The sequence below is a fragment of the Saccopteryx leptura genome, chromosome 6 (assembly GCF_036850995.1).
Source record: "Saccopteryx leptura isolate mSacLep1 chromosome 6, mSacLep1_pri_phased_curated, whole genome shotgun sequence".
Classification (NCBI taxonomy): Eukaryota; Metazoa; Chordata; class Mammalia; order Chiroptera; family Emballonuridae; genus Saccopteryx; species Saccopteryx leptura.
The window spans coordinates 9,518,658-9,541,308 of record NC_089508.1 but is presented as its reverse complement, the minus strand read 5'-3'; the positions used below and the strand labels follow the sequence as shown (position 1 = coordinate 9,541,308).

General features: G+C 55.7%; 1 protein-coding gene across 4 annotated transcripts in view; it reads right to left on the bottom strand.

Moving 5' to 3' along the window:
* Positions 1–22,651, bottom strand: part of SYNE3 (spectrin repeat containing nuclear envelope family member 3) — a 91,900-nt gene that overhangs the window by 44,068 nt on the left and 25,181 nt on the right. For all 4 annotated transcript variants that reach the window (XM_066344395.1, XM_066344394.1, XM_066344396.1 and 1 more), the window contains exon 2: positions 6,046–6,203. In XM_066344395.1, coding sequence (XP_066200492.1) covers positions 6,046–6,189 — 144 coding nt within the window. In that variant the 5' untranslated portion in view covers positions 6,190–6,203. The remainder of the gene's footprint in view (positions 1–6,045; positions 6,204–22,651) is intronic.

The window sequence follows — 22,651 nt, the reverse complement described above, 5'->3', positions numbered from 1 at the left end:
CTGCGGCAGTCAGAGAGCCTCCCTCTCCCAGGCGGCCCGACTGAAGCTTGGGCAGACTCCCGCTCCGCAAACCAAGGCAGCCAACAGTTTCCGAAAAGTCTGATTTCTCTCTGCCACACCCAGAAGGAGCCAGCCAGGCACAGAACATCCCTGTGGGGGCAATGGCCCTTCCCCAAAGCCCAGTGTCCGGATCTGGTCACCTCCTCCAGGCTTCTGGACTTTGCCCTCCTGATTGCAGGCCAGGGAGACACAGGCTAGACCAGGGGTCTCAAACTCGCATGCGGCCCGCCCACCAATTTTGTGCGGCCCGCAGACTGGCCCGCAGACTACTCCACAAAGTTTGATTAGTCTGCGGGCCACACAAAATTGGTGGGCGGGCCGTGAGTTTGAGACCCCTGGTAGACAGAGAGACACGGAAGACCCAGGACCCTCTGCCCTTCGCAGGGGACTGAGTGTTGCTTTCCTGCCAATGAGAGGAAGACTGGCTAGTCCCACAGGCGGGCGGAGCACCTGGCCCGGAGCAGGAACACCTGGCCCCAGATACCAGCCAGTGGGAGATCTGCGTGGGCACGGGCCCCGAGTGTGGGAGGCAGTGGCTGGGCTGGCAAAGCCAGCTTTGGAGAAGCAGATCCCACCCTTCCCCACTGCCCCAGTGACTGCGCCCTCTGGCTGCTGCCAGGCTCTTGTATAGCCCATCGCAGGAAGGCTGTCATCCAGGACTGCTTGGCAGCCGGGAGGGCATCTGAGCCGCAGCTGCAATACGACTGCTTCTGCGAAGAAGCCAATGAAGGCGTCCGTCAGGGGGCGGTGGGAGGAGGGCAGACCTCTAGGGGGAGAAGCTGGAGGAATGGGGTAGTCAGGGCTTCCCTGAGGCAGCGAGACCAGGAGGGCACTGTGCTGGGCACCGTGCTGGGGCCTAAGGGGGGAACTGTTCTGGGCACTGGAGTCCAGGACAAAGAGACATGGCCAGGCGCTTGCAGGCTGCGGTGGGGTCTGCAGACAGGGGCACAGGCGACTCTGAAAGAGCCACGAGACCACAAAGGATTATTGGAGCCCCAAGGAGGGATGTGGGGAAATCCAGGAAGGCTTCCTAAGCAGGTGGCACTGGCTCCGAACCTCAGGGATGTGCGGACAGTTGAGAAGGGTTTGAGCAAAGGTGACAGCGCATCTGGCTTTAGAAGCCAGGCCCCGGAAGTTCCAGCATGGCCCTGACCACAGAGGGGCCCGGAAGCTGGTCAGGAGGCCGCCCAGCTGCGACCAGGCCCCGAGCGAGTCCCAGTCTCCTAGGAGGCAGCCCAGCTGTGACCAGGCCCCGAGCGAGTCCCGGCCTCCTAGGAGGCAGCCCAGCTGTGACCAGGCCCCGAGCGAGTCCCGGCCAGGAGGCTGGGAACCAGAGGACGAAGAGATGAGATGCTGGGACTAGGAGAGCAGCTCCTGAGGCTTGGGACGTGGGCAGGGACAGTTGGCACGCCTGTAGCCCCACATCAAAGCCACAAGAAACAACCCCCTTCGTTGGGCCGGCTCTGCCAGCGTGCCCTGCGCTGTGCCAAGCACGCCAGTAAATTCTAGCCCTCAGTCCTGCCAGACAGCAACTCTCACTTTCCCCTGGAGGGGCCTGAAGCGCTGGAGTCCGAAACGCTCCTCCAAGGTGCCGCGGCCAGAGCAGGGATTCGGACCCAGGCCTGTGGCCCCAGACCCAAGCTCTCAACCTCTGGGAGTCCCGCTTTCCAGGAGCAGCCCCCTCTCCAGTCCCCCTCCACAGATGGCTTCCACCCCCATGAGGGTCCTTGCATCTCGGCATACGGGGGAGGGTTCCTCCCCATTTCACCGATGGGAAATGAGGTCGTGGGAGGGCATGGGACTTGCTCCTGCCCACACAGCACCACAGCTGGATGGGAACTCCCATCCCGGTCACCCTAACAAACAGGCGCTCGGGAGGTGCGTCACTCAGCTGGTGGACAGACCACAAGGGGGACCCCAGATCAGGACCGAGGAGGAGGTACCAGCTGCTCCCTCCCTTTCACCAGATGCCAGGAGGGAAATGTTTTCTTATGGTGACATTAGCTTTGAAATGTCAAAGCAAATAAAAAATCAGTGTGCTTGATCGAGCCCCATAGGAGAGCTGAGGGGTGGAGCACCCAGGACACGACCCCCCTGTCCCAGGCTCCTGGTCAAGTTCTTGGGGGCCCCCCGATGGAAGGCTCTCTCCAGCTTCCAGGGCCCACTCCCCCTTGCCTCGCCAGCGGCTCTTCCTAAGGACCACCCTTGCCTGCGCTTACGCCAGACCCACCAGCCAGGGGTGCCAGTTCCGAAGGGACTCGCCCCCTAACACGGCGAGAACACACGCAGGGCGGTGGTGTCTCCGTGCCGAGAGTGCCAGGAGCCGGGCAGGGCAGGGGGCAGCAGAGACTCGTGGACAAGGGAGCGTTTCGTTTCACATGCACGCCCAGACCCAATCCACAAGGCGTGCCACCCAGAAACAACAGCACAGACAAAGGCTTGGTGACAGAAAATCGAGGAAGTGCGCTGCCAGTGGGAGGGGTACGTACTTGGAAGGTGAGATTTGGGGGTGGGGGTAGGGAGTGAAGTTGGATCACATGGCTGTGCAGATAGTGAATGACTTTTGGTGCCAGGTAAAGTTTGGTATTTCTTTGGAGGGCAATAGGGAGCCACGGAAAGATTTAGAGGAGAAGAAGAACATCATGAGACCCACGCTATGGGTGTTCCTCAGACACGCCCGGATGATGTGCAGGGCTGCCACCTGTTATGCTTTGAACCCCAGAGCAGGGAGTGTCTCCTCCACCTCCACTGCCCAGGTCCCCTCATGGAAATAGCCAGTGACACTTTGAACTCAGCCCTGGGTTCAAGCCTTAACCAGATCAAGGCTTTGAATTCTGGCCCGTCCCTGTGTCTCAGAATGCACTTCGCTGTTGAGAGAGGGGACAATAACACCACACTCCCAGGCTTCGGTGAGAGGAAACAGGAAAGCCGCTAGTGCGTCTCGAGCACAAAATGGGTGTGGGATGGCCTGACCTGTGGTGGCGCAGTGGATAAAGCATTGACCTGGAAATGCCGAGGTCGCCGGTTCAAAATCCTGGGCTTGCCTGGTCAAGGCACATATGGGAGTTGATGCTTCCAGCTCCTCCCCCCTTCTCTGTCTCCTCTCTCTCTCTCTCTCTCTCTCTGTCTCTCCCTCTCCTCTCTAAAAAAAATGAATAAAAAATTTTAAAAAAATTTTAAAAAAAATGGGTGTGGGATGAACATCTGCTCCCCTCTCCCAGTGACCCGGGCAGAATAGTCATTTGATAAATGCCCACTGGTGACAATACCAATGACAAGTCTGACAAGGGAAGGGGCTTCGGGCTGCCGACTCCTCTCCTCCTCCGGGCTGGCCTGCTCCTACAGTCCCTGACTCTCCTCATTCCCAATCCCCCCCCTCCCCTTACAGAACAGGGTCCTGCTCCTTCAGTCCCTGACTCTCCTCATTCCCAATCCCCTCCCTCCCCTTACAGAACAGGGTCCTGCTCCTTCAGTCCCTGACTCTCCTCATTCCCAGTCCCCTCCCTCCCCTTACAGAACAGGGTCCTGCTCCTTCAGTCCCTGACTCTCCTCATTCCCAGTCCCCTCCCCTCCCCTTACAGAACAGGGTCCTGCCCCTTCAGTCCCTGACTCTCCTCATTCCCAATCCCCTCCCTCCCCTTACAGAACAGGGTCCTGCTCCTTCAGTCCCTGACTCTCCTCATTCCCAATCCCCTCCCTCCCCTTACAGAACAGGGTCCTGCCCCTTCAGTCCCTGACTCTCCTCATTCCCAATCCCCTCCCTCCCCTTACAGAACAGGGTCCTGCCCCTTCAGTCCCTGACTCTCCTCATTCCCAATCCCCTCCCTCCCCTTACAGAACAGGGTCCTGCTCCTTCAGTCCCTGACTTTCCTCATTCCCAATCCCCTCCCTCCCCTTACAGAACAGGGTCCTGCTCCTTCAGTCCCTGACTCTCCTCATTCCTAATCCCCTCCCTTCCCTTACAGAACAGGGTCCTGCTCCTTCAACCCCTGACTCTCCTCATTCCCAATCCCCTCCCTCCCCTTACAGAACAGGGTCCTGCTCCTTCAGTCCCTGACTCTCCTCATTCCCAATCCCCTCCCTCCCCTTACAGAACAGGGTCCTGCTCCTTCAGTCCCTGACTCTCCTCATTCCCAATCCCCTCCCCTTACAGAACAGGGTCCTGCTCCTTCAGTCCCTGACTCTCCTCATTCCCAATCCCCTCCCTCCCCTTACAGAACAGGGTCCTGCCCCTTCAGTCCCTGACTCTCCTCATTCCCAATCCCCCCCCCTCCCCTTACAGAACAGGGGTCCTGCTCCTTCAGTCCCTGACTCTCCTCATTCCCAATCCCCTCCCTCCCCTTACAGAACAGGGTCCTGCTCCTTCAGTCCCTGACTCTCCTCATTCCCAATCCCCTCCCTCCCCTTACAGAACAGGGGTCCTGCTCCTTCAGTCCCTGACTCTCCTCATTCCCAATCCCCTCCCTCCCCTTACAGAACAGGGTCCTGCTCCTTCAACCCCTGACTCTCCTCATTCCCAATCCCCTCCCTCCCCTTACAGAACAGGGTCCTGCTCCTTCAGTCCCTGACTCTCCTCATTCCCAATCCCCTCTCTCCCCTTACAGAACAGGGTCCTGCCCCTTCAGTCCCTGACTCTCCTCATTCCCAATCCCCTCCCTCCCCTTACAGAACAGGGGTCCGAGCTCCTTGGCTGGGTGTTCCAGGTTGTCACCCTCCGACCCCTGCCCGCCTCTCTGGCCCTGTCCCCTGCTTCTGCCTGACAATCAGCGCTGCCCTAACACCAACCCTGGCAGGGCTCCTGGCATGTGCTCCCAGCTGTCCCCACCCCCAGGGCACTTCTTCGCTGTCCCCTCAGCCTGGAGCACCCTCCCTCCCAGCCTCCCCTGCATCCCCTGACCTGACCAGCTCCTCCTTTACGCCTAAGCAGCAAAGTCACTTTCTCCCAGAGGTCTCTCTTGACCCCCACCTAGGCCAGGGGACGTGGCCCCCTCTGGACTCCCTGACTGTCCTGGGATCTGTGCTCACTTCACCATCCGGATGGGAAGACTGTGACCGGGTCACTCAAGAGTGGTCGCCCTCCTTTCTGCCGTGACAACTGGGCAGGGCTCTAACCGGTTCACCAAGCATTGTTTCTGGACAGATCCCCAACCGACGGCGGGCAGCATCTTTTCTAGCCTGGTCTGGGGATCCGCTTGTGCAGGAGAAGGTAAGACTCCCCTTAAAACCATTGTTTGGCGATAAATTATAATTGTGTAATATCCCGCTAGGTGTAACTCGAGAGATGTGCAGGTCAGCTGCTTTGCTCACAGATGGGAAACTGAGGCCCAGAGACAGACAGGGTCTTGGCCAAGGTCACACAGCATTAGCATCAGCATGGGGACCATGACTCAGCTCTCTGACTGTCAGTCCAGCGCTCTTTCGCACCACCACGCGGGGCCCGGCACTGAGCACCAGCACTTCCGGTCACCGTAGCTCCACCTGCACTGAACTCAGCTTTGTGCCAGGTGTGGGGAGGGCTGAACCCTGGCCCTGGAGGAGCCAGAGGAGTCACTCCTCACTGGGCATAGCCCTCTCCCCATTCCCCTGAAGGCCAACCTGGGCCAATCCAGACCTAGCCACAGGGAACGGGGTTAGGAAGCCAGGCCTGGGCCACCTGGACTGGGGACCCACCTGACTGCATGGCGCCCTGCCAGGACAGGACGGCCAGGGGGCGGGCTCTAGACCCTTGCTATGAAAGTGTAGCCCAAGGGCCGGAAGCAATGGCGTCAGCTGCGGCGTGTCAGAAATGCCACATCTTGGCCCCCCCATGACCTCCAGGATCAAAATCTGCACTCAAACCAAAATCCCCAGGAGATTCAAACAGATCGGAGTCTGGGAAACACTGGTCTTTCCCACCCCTGCCATTTAACAGCCCGGAAGCCTGAGGCCTAAGAGGGAAGGACAGGGCCAAGGCCACAGGGCATGGAGGCCAGGGCCTCTGCCTACCTCAGTCTCCCGCAGCCTGGCCTCCAGGGCGGCACGGGGCCCCTGGGTGTTGTCGTTGATCTGCAGCCGCTCCTGCACGGCCTTCATCCACGCCTGGGCATCATCCGCGCTCCTGTCGAAGCCCTCCTGGGGCTGCTGAGTCATGACACCTGCAGGGGCTGAAGACAGGACCACGTGAGACCAGGCAGGTGAGCGAGAATGCGGGCGCCCCGGGCCGGCTGACGGACGGGGCGGCCAGCAAGGGTGTGGGAGACTGACACTGTGCACAGGTCCGCCCCCACCCTGGGCCTGGACTGGGGCAACACAGTCGGGGGTGACTGTGTTTGTCAAAGAGCCAAAGGACAGGAATCGGGCAGGAAAGAAAAAGAGGTGTGGGCTCTCCTGTGACTGAGCCCGGACTGCGGCCCAGGGTGCCAGGTTGGCAAAGTTTCTCTTTGATCTCTCAGCTTCCCTGCTCTGTGCTCACCCTACCCTGGGACACAGGGGCACCTCCCTCTGTGTCTTTGGGTTGAAGCCCTTCCCAACGAGGATCCTGAAACACACATACAGCCTGAGACGTCAGCGACGGATAATCGATCTTGATCGAAACAAATGAAAAGCCTTAACCTAAGAAACACAATCTTTGGCCAAGGCCCAGCCAACACCAGCCCCTGAAACTTACGTGAAATGAACGTCTCAGACTGGGAAGGGGCATGTTAACTAGGTGTCCTGTCCCTGCTTACCCACCGTTGGGGGTCCAGAGCAGACACCAATTCCACTGAGCCACACACTATCTACCCTGGCAGCTGCCGACCGTCCGTTGACCAAGCACCGGAGATGAGACCCGCTCGCTACGCCTGCCTTCGGTCTCCCAGCGAAACCAGCCCTTCTGCGGAACGCCCGCTCCTCCCTCGCCCTGACCTTCCAGCTGTGCATGGCAAGGTTTCGGAGTTTCTTGTGCAACTTTCTCAAACGCCCCTTGAAGCCCAGGCAGGACTCTTTCTGTGTGCCATCCTTGTTGTCTGTTTACGGGAACGCTAAACTACTTTGGATTGAAGTTATTTATATCTGCATCTTATGGGAAGGATTAGCTTATCTTCCAACCTCCCATAATGCCTTGCACAGAGTAAACCCTCTGCAAATGTCACTGAAATTGTCCAGAGTTGGTATAAAGTTTTAATGCACCAAAAAACGACCACAGCGTTAGTTAAAATGGCGGAACAAAACAAAAGTAGAAATAATCCAAATGCCCAGTAACAGGTGGTGACGTAAATAAATAAAGCATGCTACACATACACTTCCGAATGTTCTGCATCCAACAAAGGTATGTTTTAAAGGAATCTGTGGTGGAGAGTTCTTAAGAGTATCATGATCATACCAAAAAAGGAGACAAAATTTAGTAGTTACAACTCTACAACCAACAAAAAGCAATCACAAAACAACAACCACCAGAAAACTATGCTCATAGAAAAGGGTTGGGCAGTCTTGCCATTAAAGCGCTCATGTGACCAAACTGGAGTGAGGGTGTGTGGGCAGAATGAGCGACGCCGCCTCCCACGTGGCCTCAGGCCTCTCTTTCCCTGGCACGGCGTCCCAGGAGGCCGCTTGGTTTCGGACAACTGTCTGTGGTTGGTGTCCCTGTTTTTCTGGTTAGGTGTTTTGTGAATTTCCCAGGAAGGACTATCGTTACGGTAAAAACAAACAGTTCTTAACACTGGCTGGATTGTGTGCTGGCCGTTCTTCTCAGTCATCAGTTGGTTGTTCAACGAGCGCTGATGGGGAGTCTGGGCACCCTCCCTGAGCCCGTGCGGGGCAGGCTCTGCCATCAGACCCCGGTGGAAGGGTGCCCCCAGCCAGTGAGGGGGAGCAGATGACCTGGGGTGGGAGGCTCTGCTCGGCTCCCCGGGCCCACCCCCCCTTCAGAGCCCAGGCTCCAACCTGTGGTTTTCCTTTCAGAGCTGTTTTGATTTTTCTTTTTTTTTTCTTCTAACAATTTAATATGTTGCCCAGAGCCACTCCCAGGCTTTGAATGCTGCATTTGAAAAAGCCCATTAGAATGTGCAGGCCTTTAAATTGGTTCATTGTGGCTTTAATCTCTTGTTTAGTGTGTGACTTGATTGGCTTCCAAAAGCTCAGCTTTTATTTTTATAAAAGTGAGAAATGGGAGAGGCGGATCGGGGCTCCCAGCTTCAGAGAGCACAGCCACGGGGAGGCTCTAATTACCATGAGGCAGCACGGGTCGGCCGACCCTCCCTCCCGGCTGGGAATGTCCGGGGCCTGTGAGGTGTGGTGGCTTGGGGACCCCCTGAGGTACAGCAAATGGAACACACGGGTCCAACGGGTGCCACGGGCTCAGGTGGGCCTCGGACCCACGGATCAGTCCCGGCTGACGGACATGCCAACTGTGGGCTTGGTGGGGCTGCAGGCAGAGTTCAAGAGACAGGCTTCTTGGCCTGTTCTGCCGAACCATTTCTCACCCGCTCAACCAAACACACAGGAAGGAGGGAAGCGCGTGCTCCTGGCTTGGCCTGATCCCACAACCGCCGCAGCCAGGGCGGCCCCACCCCGGCCCACCCCGGTGTGAGACGCAGCCAGGAGAGGAATTTCCCGTGGAACATGAGTGGCGGCTGCAGGTGGATGAGCTGCAAGCCGGACGGGGGTTTTAAGTGGAGTGGGACGGACTCCTCACTGTTTCTGTATACTCCTTCTCGGAGTAAGAGCCTGAAATGCCGAGAATAAAATGCAAAGGATGACAAAGGAAACTGACCGCATGGATATGGAGCTATCGAAATACTGAACATCGAATCCCCGAGGCCCCTCCACACATGCACACACTTTTTTATTAACACATTACATTGCAAGATCTAACAATGGGTCTACCGACTTTGAAACAGTGACGGGTCTCCGTGGAGTTTCAGGAGATCTGCAACTGCACGGCAATTCAAACACGCAACTGACCCAGCGCCGGCACGGGCCACGCCAGAGCGCACTGTGCTTGGTTCTGTCGCGGGCGTAATTCAAGGGATTGCTAACCGATAAAGGCGAGAAGCAGTAAGGATGTAGTTAGTTTCCTACCTGAGTTCACAGGCCCCTGCGTCCTCGCCGTGGCTCCCTGTCAGAACCTGGGTAAGAACCACGCTCTAAAGCAGGGGTCCCCAAACTACGGCCCGCGGGCCACATGTGGCCACCTGAGGCCATTTATCTGGCCCCCGCCGCATTTCCAGAAGGGGCACCTCTTTCATTGGTGGTCAGTGAGAGGAGCATAGGATGCATCACAAAGCACAGCGTTGCTCACATACAGTACTACTTCCAGTGCTGCGGAATGCACGCGTCACGACTCCGGAAGTGCGTCATATCATTTGTTACGGCTAGCAGTGACAAATATGGAACTGGATATTGACCATCTCATTAGCCAAAAGCAGGCCCATAGTTCCCATTGAAATACTGGTCAGTTTGTTGATTTAAATTTACTTGTTTTTTATTTTAAATATTGTATTTGTTCCCATTTTGTTTTTTTACTTTAAAATAAGATATGTGCAGTATGCATAGGGATTTGTTCATAGTTTTTTTTATAGTCTGGCCCTCCAACAGTCTGAGGGACAGTGAACTGGCCCCCTGTGTAAAAAGTTTGGGGACCCCTGCTCTAAAGCCTTCTGACAGCCAATAGAAAGGAGAGCCTGCTCCATTACATGCGGTGAGAAGGTGAAATGAAAAACCAAAGGAGCAACTCATGAAAATACCCATCCGCAACTGATTTAAGGAACAGGAAGGCATTCCTCCCGAGGTCCCGTCCTGAAACTCACCAGGGAACTCTGGAAGAGCCCGGGCGTGGCTCGAGGGGACAGATCTCTCCATGGCCAGGTGAGCCGGGTGGTGCCGGACCCTCCCACAAAGAGAGGACAGCCAGCGCCTTCTCTGATGAAAGACACCTGGTCCTCAGTGAACTCAAGTCAGCCTCTGGCCCTCTCCCCATGCCTCCTCCAGGTGGCAGCCAGATGGGGCTTCTAGAACACAAATCCAGCTGGCCACTGCCCTGCTGCAATGACCGGTGGTGGCGCGGTCTGCTGACCGGCTGCTACCCCCAGCGCAACCCGGTTTCCAGCTCGCCACCACCACGCCCACGACAGGTCTCAGCCAGCAGCCTCCTCACTGACACGGCCAGGACCTTGCAGGATCTGTCCCTCTGCTACCCCCAGCGCAACCCGGTTTCCAGCTCGCCAGCACCACGCCCACGACAGGTCTCAGCCAGCAGCCTCCTCACCGACACGGCCAGGACCTTGCAGGATCTGTCCCTCTGCTACCCCCAGCGCAACCCGGTTTCCAGCTCGCCAGCACCACGCCCACGACAGGTCTCAGCCAGCAGCCTCCTCACCGACACGGCCAGGACCTTGCAGGATCTGTCCCTCTGCTACCCCCAGCGCAACCCGGTTTCCAGCTCGCCACCACCACGCCCACGACAGGTCTCAGCCAGCAGCCTCCTCACTGACACGGCCAGGACCTTGCAGGATCTGTCCCTTGGCTACTGGCAGCAGCTCCCTCCCCAGGCCACTGCACTCCAGTGAGGCTCCCCAGCGCACCTGGGGCCACCACCCACCCTCCTCTGTGCCCTGAGGTGCCTTCCTCCATTTGCACCCTGAGCTAGTGAGCAGAGTGATCAGCCCTTTGGGAATCTCAACTAAGGAAAGGAGCGAGCAAAGCAAACAACGTGCAGTCCTGGGTTGAGCAGGGTGGAGAGCCTTCCAGAATCAGACAGGGAAAGGAGGAGGGAGCCTGGACTCGCAGCAAGCGCCTTGGCCTCTCTGGGCCTCAGCGTTCCCAGCTGTACCCTGTGAGCAGTGAGCCCAGGGTCTCCCAGGGACCGCCCGGCTTGTGGGTTGAGCTCTGAGCACCAAGCCAAGCCTGTCCCTGGGCTGGGCCGGGCGAGTGGGTTCTGCCTTCCGACTGTCAGCCTGATCTGTCCCTGGCCCCCCTCTCCTCAGGAAGCCCCCTGTCAGCCAGCACCTGCCCCCCTCTAAGGCAGGCCAAGGTCCCCTCCACGGAAGCAGCCCCCGGGGACCATTCACATTAGCAGGGGGCTGCACTGTTTTGGTTAAGAGTCAGATTGTAAATATTTTTAGACTTTGCAGGCCACATATGGTCTCTGTTGCGTATTCTTCTTTGATTTTATAACCCTTTAAAAACGCAAAAATCGTTCTATATTCACCCAAACAGATTGCTGGCTGAATGTGGCCTACGGGCTGTCGTCCACGGCCCGGCCACGGCCCTCGCTATAGATGGTCCAAGGCCACAACCAGGCCTGCAGGGAGCAAGGGCAGGCGTTGAAGCCAGAGGACCTTGTATTGTTCCTGCTGGTCTGGGTCCCAACCATTTCAGCAAAAAGAAAAAAATATGTTCCAAGGCTTAATAAAAAAAAAAAAAAAAAGGCTATTTCCATTTCCAAGTTCTAGAAGAAGCCCTGGGTGTGGCTGCAGGCGTGTCTCTGGGGTGTCCCGGCGGAGTCAGCCAGGGCCGGGCAGGAAGACGCAGCCCGCTCTGGTCGAGGCTGGCATCGGGCTGATGGAGGAGACGGTTAGAAAGGAAACAGCCTTGGTTTTCAGCAGCCGTGAAGTTATAACAAATGACAGCCAGAAGAGCAATGATTTTATTTTTCCTGATAACAGAGAAGTTGGGTCAGGGCAGACGATGGCACGGTCAATATAGAGCACGCCCTCTGGTGAAACCTGGGTCGAAAGCCATCAGCCTCTGGGACTGACACACTCAGAGAAGGCGGGCAAGACCCCCAGGCGCGGCTGGGGACACGGCTTCCCCAGGAACGGATGGTGCGAGTGACCTTTGGGGGAGGCTGAGAAGTTTCCAGAATCTGAGCTCCCAGCCTGAGTCATCGCCTCAAAGGGGGAGAGTTTAGTTTGAGTCACAGGGAAGGCTCAGGGTGGATAAAGCGGCGGGAATGTCACTTAAAAAGTGCAGTGTGTGGAAAGGTGCGGGAAAACGTGACATGGACCTAAACCGAAAAGCCGCCAGGGAAGAGGAGGCGCTGGCATTTCCAAGACGATGACGGGCAGCCCGCCCGGGGCTGGCACTGGTCTACACGTCGCCCACTCAGTCCTCGGCGTCCAGGGTCTGAGAGGCGGGCCGCGGTCAGGAAGGAGGCGGCAGAGGGGGCCGGGGGCGTTTCCTGTCGGGTGAGCAGGTGCGTGGGAGTGGGGGACCCCGCAGCGCCTCCTCCTCTCCACCAGCGCCGTCCTTTCAGAATGCTGCGGGGCCTGGTGGGGCACCTGGTCAGGCACAGGTGTGCAGGGGGCAGGGCTGCCGTCCCCTTCCCGACCGCAGACAAGAACACTGACCGTGGCGTTGCCGGCCAGGGGACACAGAGCCATCGTGGCGGCACTAAGATTTGAACCTGGTTCTCTTGGGTTCCCAAGCCCATGTTCGTCTCACTGACCACAGTGACTCCCAAACCAGGTCCCACTCTGCTGCCCACGGGGCACCGAGAAGAGCTGGGAGGACAAGGTCAGGGTCCAACCAGGCTGAGTCCAGCTGTAAAGCTGACAGGAGAAAAAAAGGAACCCAGAGGTCAGCCATGTCCCCCTCTAGGCTGGAGGGATGGTGAGCAGAGGTGGTGTTACCAGACTCAGGCTGCAAGCCATGGAGCAGCAGGAGCTGGGGCCCCACAGAAGACACAGCCCTGGCCCGGGGTGTGGGAGGGAGGCTGCTGGCTGTCCGGCTGTGGGAGAAACCCCTGGGCCAGCACAAGGAGCCTGGGCTCCGCGTCCCCAGGGGCTGACCCTCCCAGGACCAGAGCAGGGAGAGGGACAGCAGCAGTGGATGTGAGGGCCCCTGGGCCAGGACCACACAGGCGGTCCATCTGGAAACTACAAAGGAAGCAGCTCCTTTTGCCCTGATTCTGGGCCCCCTGAGCAACTGGCTGAGCTGCAATTTGGTCTCTGGGGAACCAGCTTTGCAGGAAAAACAACAGGGATCTGGCACCAACAAAACACTCCTGACATTGACCATCACAGGCTGGAGCCGCCACGGTTGCCAGCTGAGGCTCAGGACACTGCACCCTGGGGGTCGGCCGCTTCCCCCACCCCTTCTCCTTCCTGGGCCTGTGACGCTGAGGCTGCAGGCTGGAGGTCCCCCCTGGCACAGCAGTGTCACCAGTAAGGGCAGACACCCCACAAGGGCAGGCTGAAACTGCCCCTCCCTCAATCCCTCTAACCCAGTCTGGGGAATGTGCAAATACCACAATGCCACCTTGCCATTTGGTGATCCAGACACTCCAAGAATCCTGCTTAGGACCCAAACAAATCCCACTAAGGAACAGTCCTAACACAGGACACAGAAACCGCCCCCCCCCCCAGCAAAGAGAGGGGGGCATGCCAGGTTCAGAGAGTGGCTGTTACGTGGTCGGTGTCACCGGTTCTTCTTTATAAAGATGGAGACCGAGACTCAGTGAAGCCAGTAGCCTCCTGCCAAAAGGGGCGGGTCCCGGATTAACCAAACTAACCCTAACGGCCAGCGTGTACCTGGCATTCTGTGTGCGCCTGAACCCATGATAAAGGTTTAACTCATTCATCCTGTAAAGACCCAGCGAGATGCTTATTATTATCTCTACTTCACCGCTGAGAAAGCTGAGGATCAACCATATAAGAAGCCTTCCCAGAGTCAGAGGGATGTTGAATAGCAGGGGCAGGACTTGAACTCAGGGCAGCCCGAGTCCAGAGGCCCTGCTCTTAAATACCATGGCACCACCTGGCTTCCACACTCCTGCCTGCATGCCCCAGGACCCCCTGGGAGCTGCCCACACCGTGTGGGGAGCCTGGGACAGCCACCCCTCTGTGGTTGTCTCCCATCCACGAGCATCTAAGTTCCAGAAAGCCATCTTCTGGGCATAACTCGGGGCCTCGCTTACGAATCCAGAGTTGGAGACAATAACTGAGTTCCCAGCTGCCAGGCAGCCTCGGTCACACGGTACCTTGGCCAGGAGGCCCTGTGCCAACCCTGCTGCTCAGTGGCATTTTGTCCCGGGGCCCAGAAGTCTTCAGGAGTCAGAGCCACACAAACCCCAGCTCCCGTGGCAGGCCCCGTAGGCAGCGGCAGCCTGGTGTGCCTGCTCCGCCGACCTGGCCAGGGGCCCCCACCGCACACTGGCCCCCTGGCCAGGCCCGGGTGTCCTCCCCATCCCATGACTCACTCGGCTTTCCCGTGACTCAGCCCTGCCATGCCACACAGTTTCCATGCTTCCCGTCCCCACGCTCCCACACGCGCAGATGGAATTTCAGGAGCTGAGCGCGCAGCTGGCTTTAATCCCAACAGTCACTCCAAGTGCATTCTGGGGCCGGTCGTTTCTGTTTACTCGTAGCAGACCATGTTCTGGAGAGGCCACCGCTCAGACCATCGCTCAGAGCACAGGACGGTCCTGGGTGGTTCTCCGTCACGTGGTGTCTACGGAAGGAGACTCTGAGAGCAAAGTGTATAAAAAGGCAAGTCAAGAACTTGTGGCAGCAGCATCCAGATGCATCAACAGACCAGGAGCTGACACCGTCTTTTCTAATCTTACAACAACCCTCCAAGGTAGCTGAATCCAGACTTGGGGACAATGACCAGGGTGTATCCCATCTTAGAAGTGACCACAGGCTGCACCTGGCACACAGATGGCTGGGCGCCACAACCCACCCACTGTCCACTGGCTTGCAACCAGCAGAAACCCTGCTTTGGAACAGGGTTGTAAACACAGGCCACGTGACAGTCCACCACAAAGGGGGTGGGCCAGTGGCTGCTCTCACGACAAGGGCTGACGGGGGTTTTCAATCCGCTCTTTGCCGCTGATAAACGATACTGGGCGGGGAGGGCCAGCTACTCCCTGGCCCAGCGACTTCCCCGTGTCCCTTGACCATACAACACCATTTCCAATTACACTGAAATCAGCTAAACCCACCCTCTCCATCAAAGGGCGGAGTCTGAGGGACAAGATTTCTGCCCGGGAAATGCTGTGCCCAGCAATGCATGGTCAAGTCCAGAAGTCTGGGAGGGGAGAAAAGACACAGGACAGCTAAGAGAAGGGGGTGACACGGAGGCTGGTCAGCAAGGGGAGTGGAGGCCAGGCTGCCCAGAAAGGAGAGGCACCAAAGGGAGGGGCCCTCAGCTCTAGGGCTCCCTGCTGTGCTTTGGAGGTGGGGGGGGCTGGCCACAGGTCACAGCCGGCAGCTGGCAGTGTGTGGGGGGGTACTGGCCACAGGTCACAGCCGGCAGCTGGCAGTGTGGGTGGGGGCAGTCAGAGTCTGGGAGGCAGGGACTGGCCATCAGCTGCAGGTCAGAGAGCTCTGGACAGACATCAGGGAACCGGTCTGGGCCTGGCGGGACACTGAGTGCCTCTGACCGCAGGTGTGAGGTTGGGCGGTCCAGTCACAGCACCTGCCGGCCTCTGACTCAGAAAAGCGAGCATTAGGCTGGTGTTGGGTTTCTGTACTGTGGGTGGTGGCCCAGCTCCGCGCTCAGCAAGAACACCGGCACCTGCACTCGGGCACCTGTACCGAGCGCTCCCCTGGCCTGTGACTCAGCAAGAACACCGGCACCTGCACTCGGCACCTGTACCGAGCGCTCCCCTGGCCTGTGACTCAGCTAGTTCAGGTCCCACTCCAGCCCTGAGTCTGCTCCTGAGATAATCAGATTGAGCCTCCAGCATGTCAGCGCCTTGTCCCTGCACCTGCCCTCACCTTCCTTCCCTAGTGACCCACAGCAGTGTCCGTGACAGCATGGCAGTGACAGAAGTCCCCACATGTCCCTCTCCATACCTGTTACTAGCTCTAAAAATCAGAGCCACCTGCCAAGCCTCAGTGCCTCACACCTTCTCTCAGGTAGAAATCCTCAACACGGGACAGCCAGTCATCCCTGAACCCACCAGACCTGCCTGGCCGCCTGGCATCTTCCGTGGAACCAGCGCCCCCCGCCCTGGACGTCTGGGCCGCAGCCCAAGGAAGCAGGTCTGACCACACACACCTCACCACACTCCTGTGGCCCTTGAATCCAACATGTGAACGGCCCTTGTTAAAAGAAGACAATGGGCCCTGGCCGGTTGGCTCGGCGGTGGAGCATCGGCCTGGCGTGCGGGGGACCCGGGTTCGATTCCCGGCCAGGGCACACAGGAGAGGCACCCAGTTGCTTCTCCACCCCCCCCCCTTCCTCTCTGTCTCTCTCTTCCCCTCCCGCAGCCAAGGCTCCATTGGAGCAAAGATGGCCCGGGCGCTGGGGATGGCTCCTTGGCCTCTGCCCCAGGCGCTAGAGTGGCTCTGGTCGCGGCAGAGTGACGCCCCAGAGGGGCAGAGCATCGCCCCCTGGTGGGCAGAGCGTCGCCCCTGGTGGGCGTGCCAGGTGGATCCTGGTCGGGCGCATGCGGGAGTTTGTCTGACTGTCTCTCCCCGTTTCCAGCTTCAGAAAAATACAAAAAAAAACAACAAAAAACGATGACGACTATGGCTGCCCTAGCCAGTTGGCTCAGCAGTAGAGCATCGGCCTGGCATGTGGAAGTCCCAGGTTTGATTCCCAGTCAGGGCACACAGGAGAAGCGCCCATCTGCTTCTCCACCCCTCCCCCTCTCCTTCCTCTCTATCTCTCTCTTCCCCTCCTGCAGCCAAGGCTCCATTGGAGCAAAGTTGGCCTGGCTGCTGAGGACGGCTCCATGGCCTCCGCCTCAGGTGTTAGAATGGCCCCAGATGGGCAGAGCATCACCCCCTGGTGGGCATGCCGGGTGGATCCCAGCCGGGCGCATGCGGGAGTCTGTCTGTCTCTCCACTTCTAACTTTGAAAAAATTTAAAAATAATAATAATACTACTACTAATAATAAAATAAGACTATGGCTGAAACAATATATTCTCAGTCTCACTCTTCTCAAGGAAGACCCTGGAAATGAGAGCTTTCAACTACATGACTTGTCTTTTTACTCAAAAGCACTGCACCATCATATAGGGCTTTTTAATATTTAGTTTGTTTTTACTGGATGACAATTTCAAAACTTCTCTGGAGAAATCTTCCTCAGACCCCAGCTGGAGAAACCCCGTCCTGGAGGCTGAAGCCAGTGTTTTCCGAAGTGGCCATGCCGCCTTCACACCCCCACCAGCCGTGTGGGACTTCTGGTTCCGGCACGTTCCCCTGTGGTGTCTTTTTAATCTCAGCCCTTCGAATCAGAGGGCAGTGATATCTCACTGTGGTTTTCACTTGTAAACCCGGGACCCTCAAGGATGGAGTGCCCACCTAATCCCACGGCCCTAGCTCGCCAGGGTGCTCCTGGTCCCCGTGCACCAGCTGCACCACGCTGACGATGTTTCCAGATGCTTGGAATCTGGGTGCTGCCCCCGCAGCTTAGTTCTGCCTGGTAAGTCCTCCCCCACCCCACCCCTCCACACCTCCTTCCGGAAGACGCCTCCCTGTCCCCCTTTCAAGATGCAGCCACTCAGAGGGGGACCGTTTCCCGCTCCCCACCACCAAAGAAACAGCGCCTCCCTTCCTTGGGTCCCCATGGGGCTGTGCAGCTGCCGTTTCTCCCATGTTTACCGAGCACCTTACGTGGATTCCCCCACGTTCTCCTCACGACAGCCACAGGAGGCAGGTACAATGACTGGTCCCCCCTCACGGTGAGAAGCCTGGTGCCCCGGGGGGAGGGGCATAGCGGTCCATAAGCACGGACCCAGGACGGGACGCTGCACTTTGACTGCACTGTCTGGACTTCACTCTGCCTGTTGTTGGCACAAACCCGCAGGTTCTCTGAAGGAGGGCACAGTCAGACTCATCGTAGTGACTGATGGACTAGCGATGGGTGGCTTTTACTTCTAACCGCTTTATTGGGGTATAATTTTGAGAAACAATATACACATTTAAACTGTACAAGTTGACAGGTTTTGGCATAATATACACCCCTAAAAGCATCACCTCAATCAAAACAGAGAACACGTCCACCACCCCAAAAGTTCCCTGAACCCATTTCTAATCCGTCCCGCCTGCCCGCACCCTGCCCCAGGCACCCGCTGACGTGCCCCCCGCCTCTAGGGATTAGTCTGCATTTTCTGGAGGTTGGACGCACACGGGGTGATACGGTACGCACTGTTTTTTCTGGCTTCTTTCGCTTAGCATAATTACTTTGAGACTCAGACATGCTGTTGCTTGTATCAATGGTGTGCTGCCTTCTGTTGCCGAACCATATTCCGCAGTGTACACAGACTGCATGCTGTTTATTCACTCACCCACTGATGGGCTGTTTGGGGTTATCCCAGATACAGCTGCTCTGAACACTCGTGTGTGGACATAGCTTTTCCTTGCTCCTGCAGAAAGCCTAGGAGTGGCGGGGCTGAGTCACCCATAGGAGGATGTTTACATTTTTAAGAAACTGCCAGACTGTTTTCCAAAGTGGCCATGCCGCCTTCACACCCCCACCAGCAGTGTGGGAGTTCTGGTTCCGGCACGTTCCCCTGTGGTGTCTTTTTAATCTCAGCCCTTCGAATCAGAGGGCAGTGATATCTCACTGTGGTTTTCACTTGCTGTCCCGGGTGGAGAACTGTCTGATTGACTTTTGGCGCAGGTAAGTCAGGACACCCTTAACTGAGCTCCCAGGCTCTGTGCTATAATCACTTCCCAGGCTCCTCCTACTGTCACGCTATTGGTGTGCTCAGCTCCAACGGGAGGCTAAGCTGGGAGATACTGAGTGACAGGGAGACCGCACAGGCCACAGGAACTTGCTCCAATCGCAAGGACACTGCCAGAGGACTCCTTAAATAGGTGGTTCTCTGAAAACAAAACCAGGCACCGTGGACCAACAGCCAAGAGCTTGTAAAAACAGGTACATGAATGGAGTCCCTCCTGTGTGCAGGGGGTGGGTGGGGCTTTCTAAGCTCCCAACAAGCGCTTCCTGTTAGCAGGGGCAACTCGGAGCTCTATCAGATGCATAGGACTGTAATGATCATCTTCTGTTCTGCCAACTTAAAGGCAATTATTACAACATGCAAGAGCCCTGGGCTATAATAACCCACAGTGGGGCATACAGCATGCTGGAGTCAATGCTACATTGTTCCAAGCTACACTTCCAACTTTACAGTGCTTTGGAAACAGATGTCCTATAAGGTAGGGGCTATTATTAACCCCATATTACAGATAAGGAAGCAAAGCAGAGATGTTAAATAACTTTCCCCAAAGCATGCAGAACTGGGACGGAAACTCGGCTAGTCTGGCTCACGAGGCTTCCCTGTGACCACAGCAGCATGGCTGCAGACAGGTGGTCAGCACCCACCTGGTCTGACCAGCATGTCAGGGCTGGTTGGGGAGCTAGAGTGGGGAAGGTCTTGTTGCCGCTTGGATGGCGGAAGCAAGAGCTGTGGACGGTTCCCTACAGTGGTGATACCCCTCAGCTCAACCTGGCAGTCTTCAGATTGGTCCGAGTGTTAACACAGCTGTGAAGATAAGTGTTAACACTCGGGCCAGTGTCCACAGGTGGCCTCATCTGCACAGCTGTGTTTTGGATCCACCCACTGCAGCTGCAGCCAGCCCCCACGCCCCCCCACTCAGCTCCCTGACTGTTGTTGATGTGTTTGTCCTCTCATTAGATGGTCACCCCAAGGGCGGAGGCTGTGTGTCATCTGCTCCCTATACCCTGGCCGGGAGCACAGCTAGTGTGGAGGACGACAGTGCTGCTCACTAACCATGCTCAACAATGCCAACATTCTTGGAGAGGCAGGGCTGGCTCTCACTGCGCCAGGCCAGGGTAGGGAGTTGCTGGAAGTGCCCCCAGCTTTGAGACTGCCTCCCTATCTCAGGCTGACCCTCATGGGGTGATGGAACACCTCAAGGAGCCCAATGAAATGTCCTGTAGAAACCTCCCTGAGTCGAGTCTCAGCATGTCACAATTAGAGCACTTCTTAGAAATCCTTTTATCTAGCTCTGCCGTCTTATCAATGGAGAGATTGAGGCTCAGAGAAGAAAAAAGACCCACACAAGCTCCGGTAGCAGCTCAGGGCCAGACCTGTGGCCAGGACTCATCTTAGTATAAAGATATCCCGTGCCTCTAATGGGGAACATTATATTTCTTCAAAGTGACCCACATATTTTAAAAAACCAGTCTCTTATTTGTAGACAATTAATTTTTTACAAGGGTGCCAATATAAAACTTAAAGTTGTCATTTAGTCTTAAAGACTAAAAGAATAGTCTTTTCAAAAAATGGTGCTGAGACCACAGGATGGCCACATGTAAAAGAATAAAGATAGACCCCTACCTCACACCAAGTACAAAAAATGAACTCTAAATTGATCCAAACCAACCTGTAAGAGCTGAAACTATAAAAACCTTAGAAGAAAGCATAGGCGCAGATTCTGCGGCCTTGGGCTAGGCGATGGTTTCTGAGCTGTGACACCAAAAGGTCAAGCAACTAAAGAAAAAAACAGAGAAAAAAGACTTCATCACATGTAAAACTTTTGTGTTTCTAAGGACACCAGAAAGTGAAAAGAGAGCTCATAGAACGGGAGACAATTTTTGCAACTCATATAACTAATGAAGAACTTGCATCCAGAAAAAGACAAATAACCTAATTATAAAATGAGAAAAAAAAAATCTGAATAGACATTTCTTCAGTGGACATACATACAAACAGCCAATAAGCACATGACAAGATGCTCAGTGTCGCTAGCCTTCAGGGAAATGCAAATCAAAACTAAAATGAGATACTCTTTTACACCCATTGGGATGGTTCTGAGAAATAGGCAGATAACAACAAACTGTTGGTGAGGAGGAGAAGAATTGCAACTCTTCAACTCTGCTGGTGAGAATATAAAATGGTGCAGCCACTTTGGAAAACAGCCTGGTAGTTCCTCAAATGATTAAACACATAGTTACCATAGGACCCAGCAATCCTACTCCTAGGTGTCTACCAGAGAAATGAAAGCGTATGCTCACACAAAGAACTTGTACACAAATATTCATGCTAATCAAAAAAAGGGGGGAAAAAGACCAAAACACACATACACACACACACACACACACACACTGGAAAAAAATCCCAAATGTCCATCAACTGATAAATGGACAAATACAATGTGTTATAACCATACCATAGAATGTTATCCAGCCATAAAAAGGAACGAAATATTGATGAATGCTACAACATGGATGAACCTTGCCAACATTATATTAAAAGGAAAAAGTCGACCACAAAAGACCACATTTTATGATTCCATTTACAGGAAATTATTCCACATAACAGGAAATTGGTAGAGACAGAAAGTAGGTCAGTGGTTGCCTAGGGCAGGGGTTGTGCAGGGTTTCTTTCTGTTTTTAATTTATTTATTGATTTTATAGAGAGAGGAAGGGGGGAAGAGAGCATGTGAGAGAGAAAAGGAAACATCAGCTTGGTGCACCTATTCATGCATTCATTGGTTGACTCTCGTATGTGCCCTGACCAGGGATTGAACCTACAACCTTGGCATATTGAGATGACACTCCAACCAACTGAGCTTCCCAGCCAGGGCTGTGCAGAGTTTCTGTTAGGGGTAATAAAAATGTTCTAAAAATGATAGTGGTGATAGTTGTATAACTCTATGAATAAACTAGGCATAGGATTACACACTTTAAATGGGGGAATTGTATGTTATGTGAGCTATAGCCCAATAAGGCTGTTTTTCTTAAAAAAAAAAAAAAAAAATCAGAATCCTAAAACCGAAGCCCATGCAAAGTGACCTACTTTAACCAACCATCTTTGCTTGGATTTCCTTAAAAATATACCCACCGAAAGGCTTCCGAGACACTCGCACACCCCAGTGATGTGCACGAGCAGGTGTGCTACCCACCCCAGGCGGCCTGTTCCGTACCTTACCGATGGTGAGCTGGCACGCCGGGGGCTAAGGGGCAACCTGAGATCTTTCTCAGAACAGAGAGCAGGCCTTCCACTCACTGAGCCTGGATTAAGTGCCAGTCAACACGCTCCTCCCCTTCCAGGCACTCGCTGCCTCGCCTGATCCTCAAGGCAGCTTGGAAGGTCCTGGTCCCTGTCCTCATTGCAGAGATGAGGAAACCGAGGCTCAGGGGGGTGAAACGACTTGACTTTGAGGTTTCAGAGCTGGTCACTGTGACTGCTCCAGAGGCAGAGCTGGGACTGAACTTGGGACCGTTGGACTCCAGCTACAGCTGACCCAGCTGCTTTTAGCCAGGCTGATTCGGAGAGCCTGACACTGTCCTGGGGCCCGGACAGGCCTTACAGGCAGTATATAAACGGCATGAAAGGTTCAGATCAAGCAATGGATTAAACAGAAAGCAAACTCTACTTCTCAGAAGAGAGGCAGAAGGAAGCCGGATAGGACAGACAGACCAAGTGCTGGCTTGGGAGCGGGAGGCGTGGCCTCCAAAGACGACCTTGACCACGGGAAGCCCACTGACCTTGGGCGGCTTCAGAGGAAATTAAGCTCAGGGAGGCCCTCAGAAGCATGAGGTGGCCTTGGGCGACAGGCTCCCAGCCCAGGGAAGCCGCCTTTGGTATTCGGAATCCCTGGGAGATGCTCTTTAATTCAACTCAGCAGCATTTTCCGAGTTAATGATAAAAACATGTTTTATACTTGACAGAGAGGTGTTAATATTCACTTGCATTTTACAGAGGA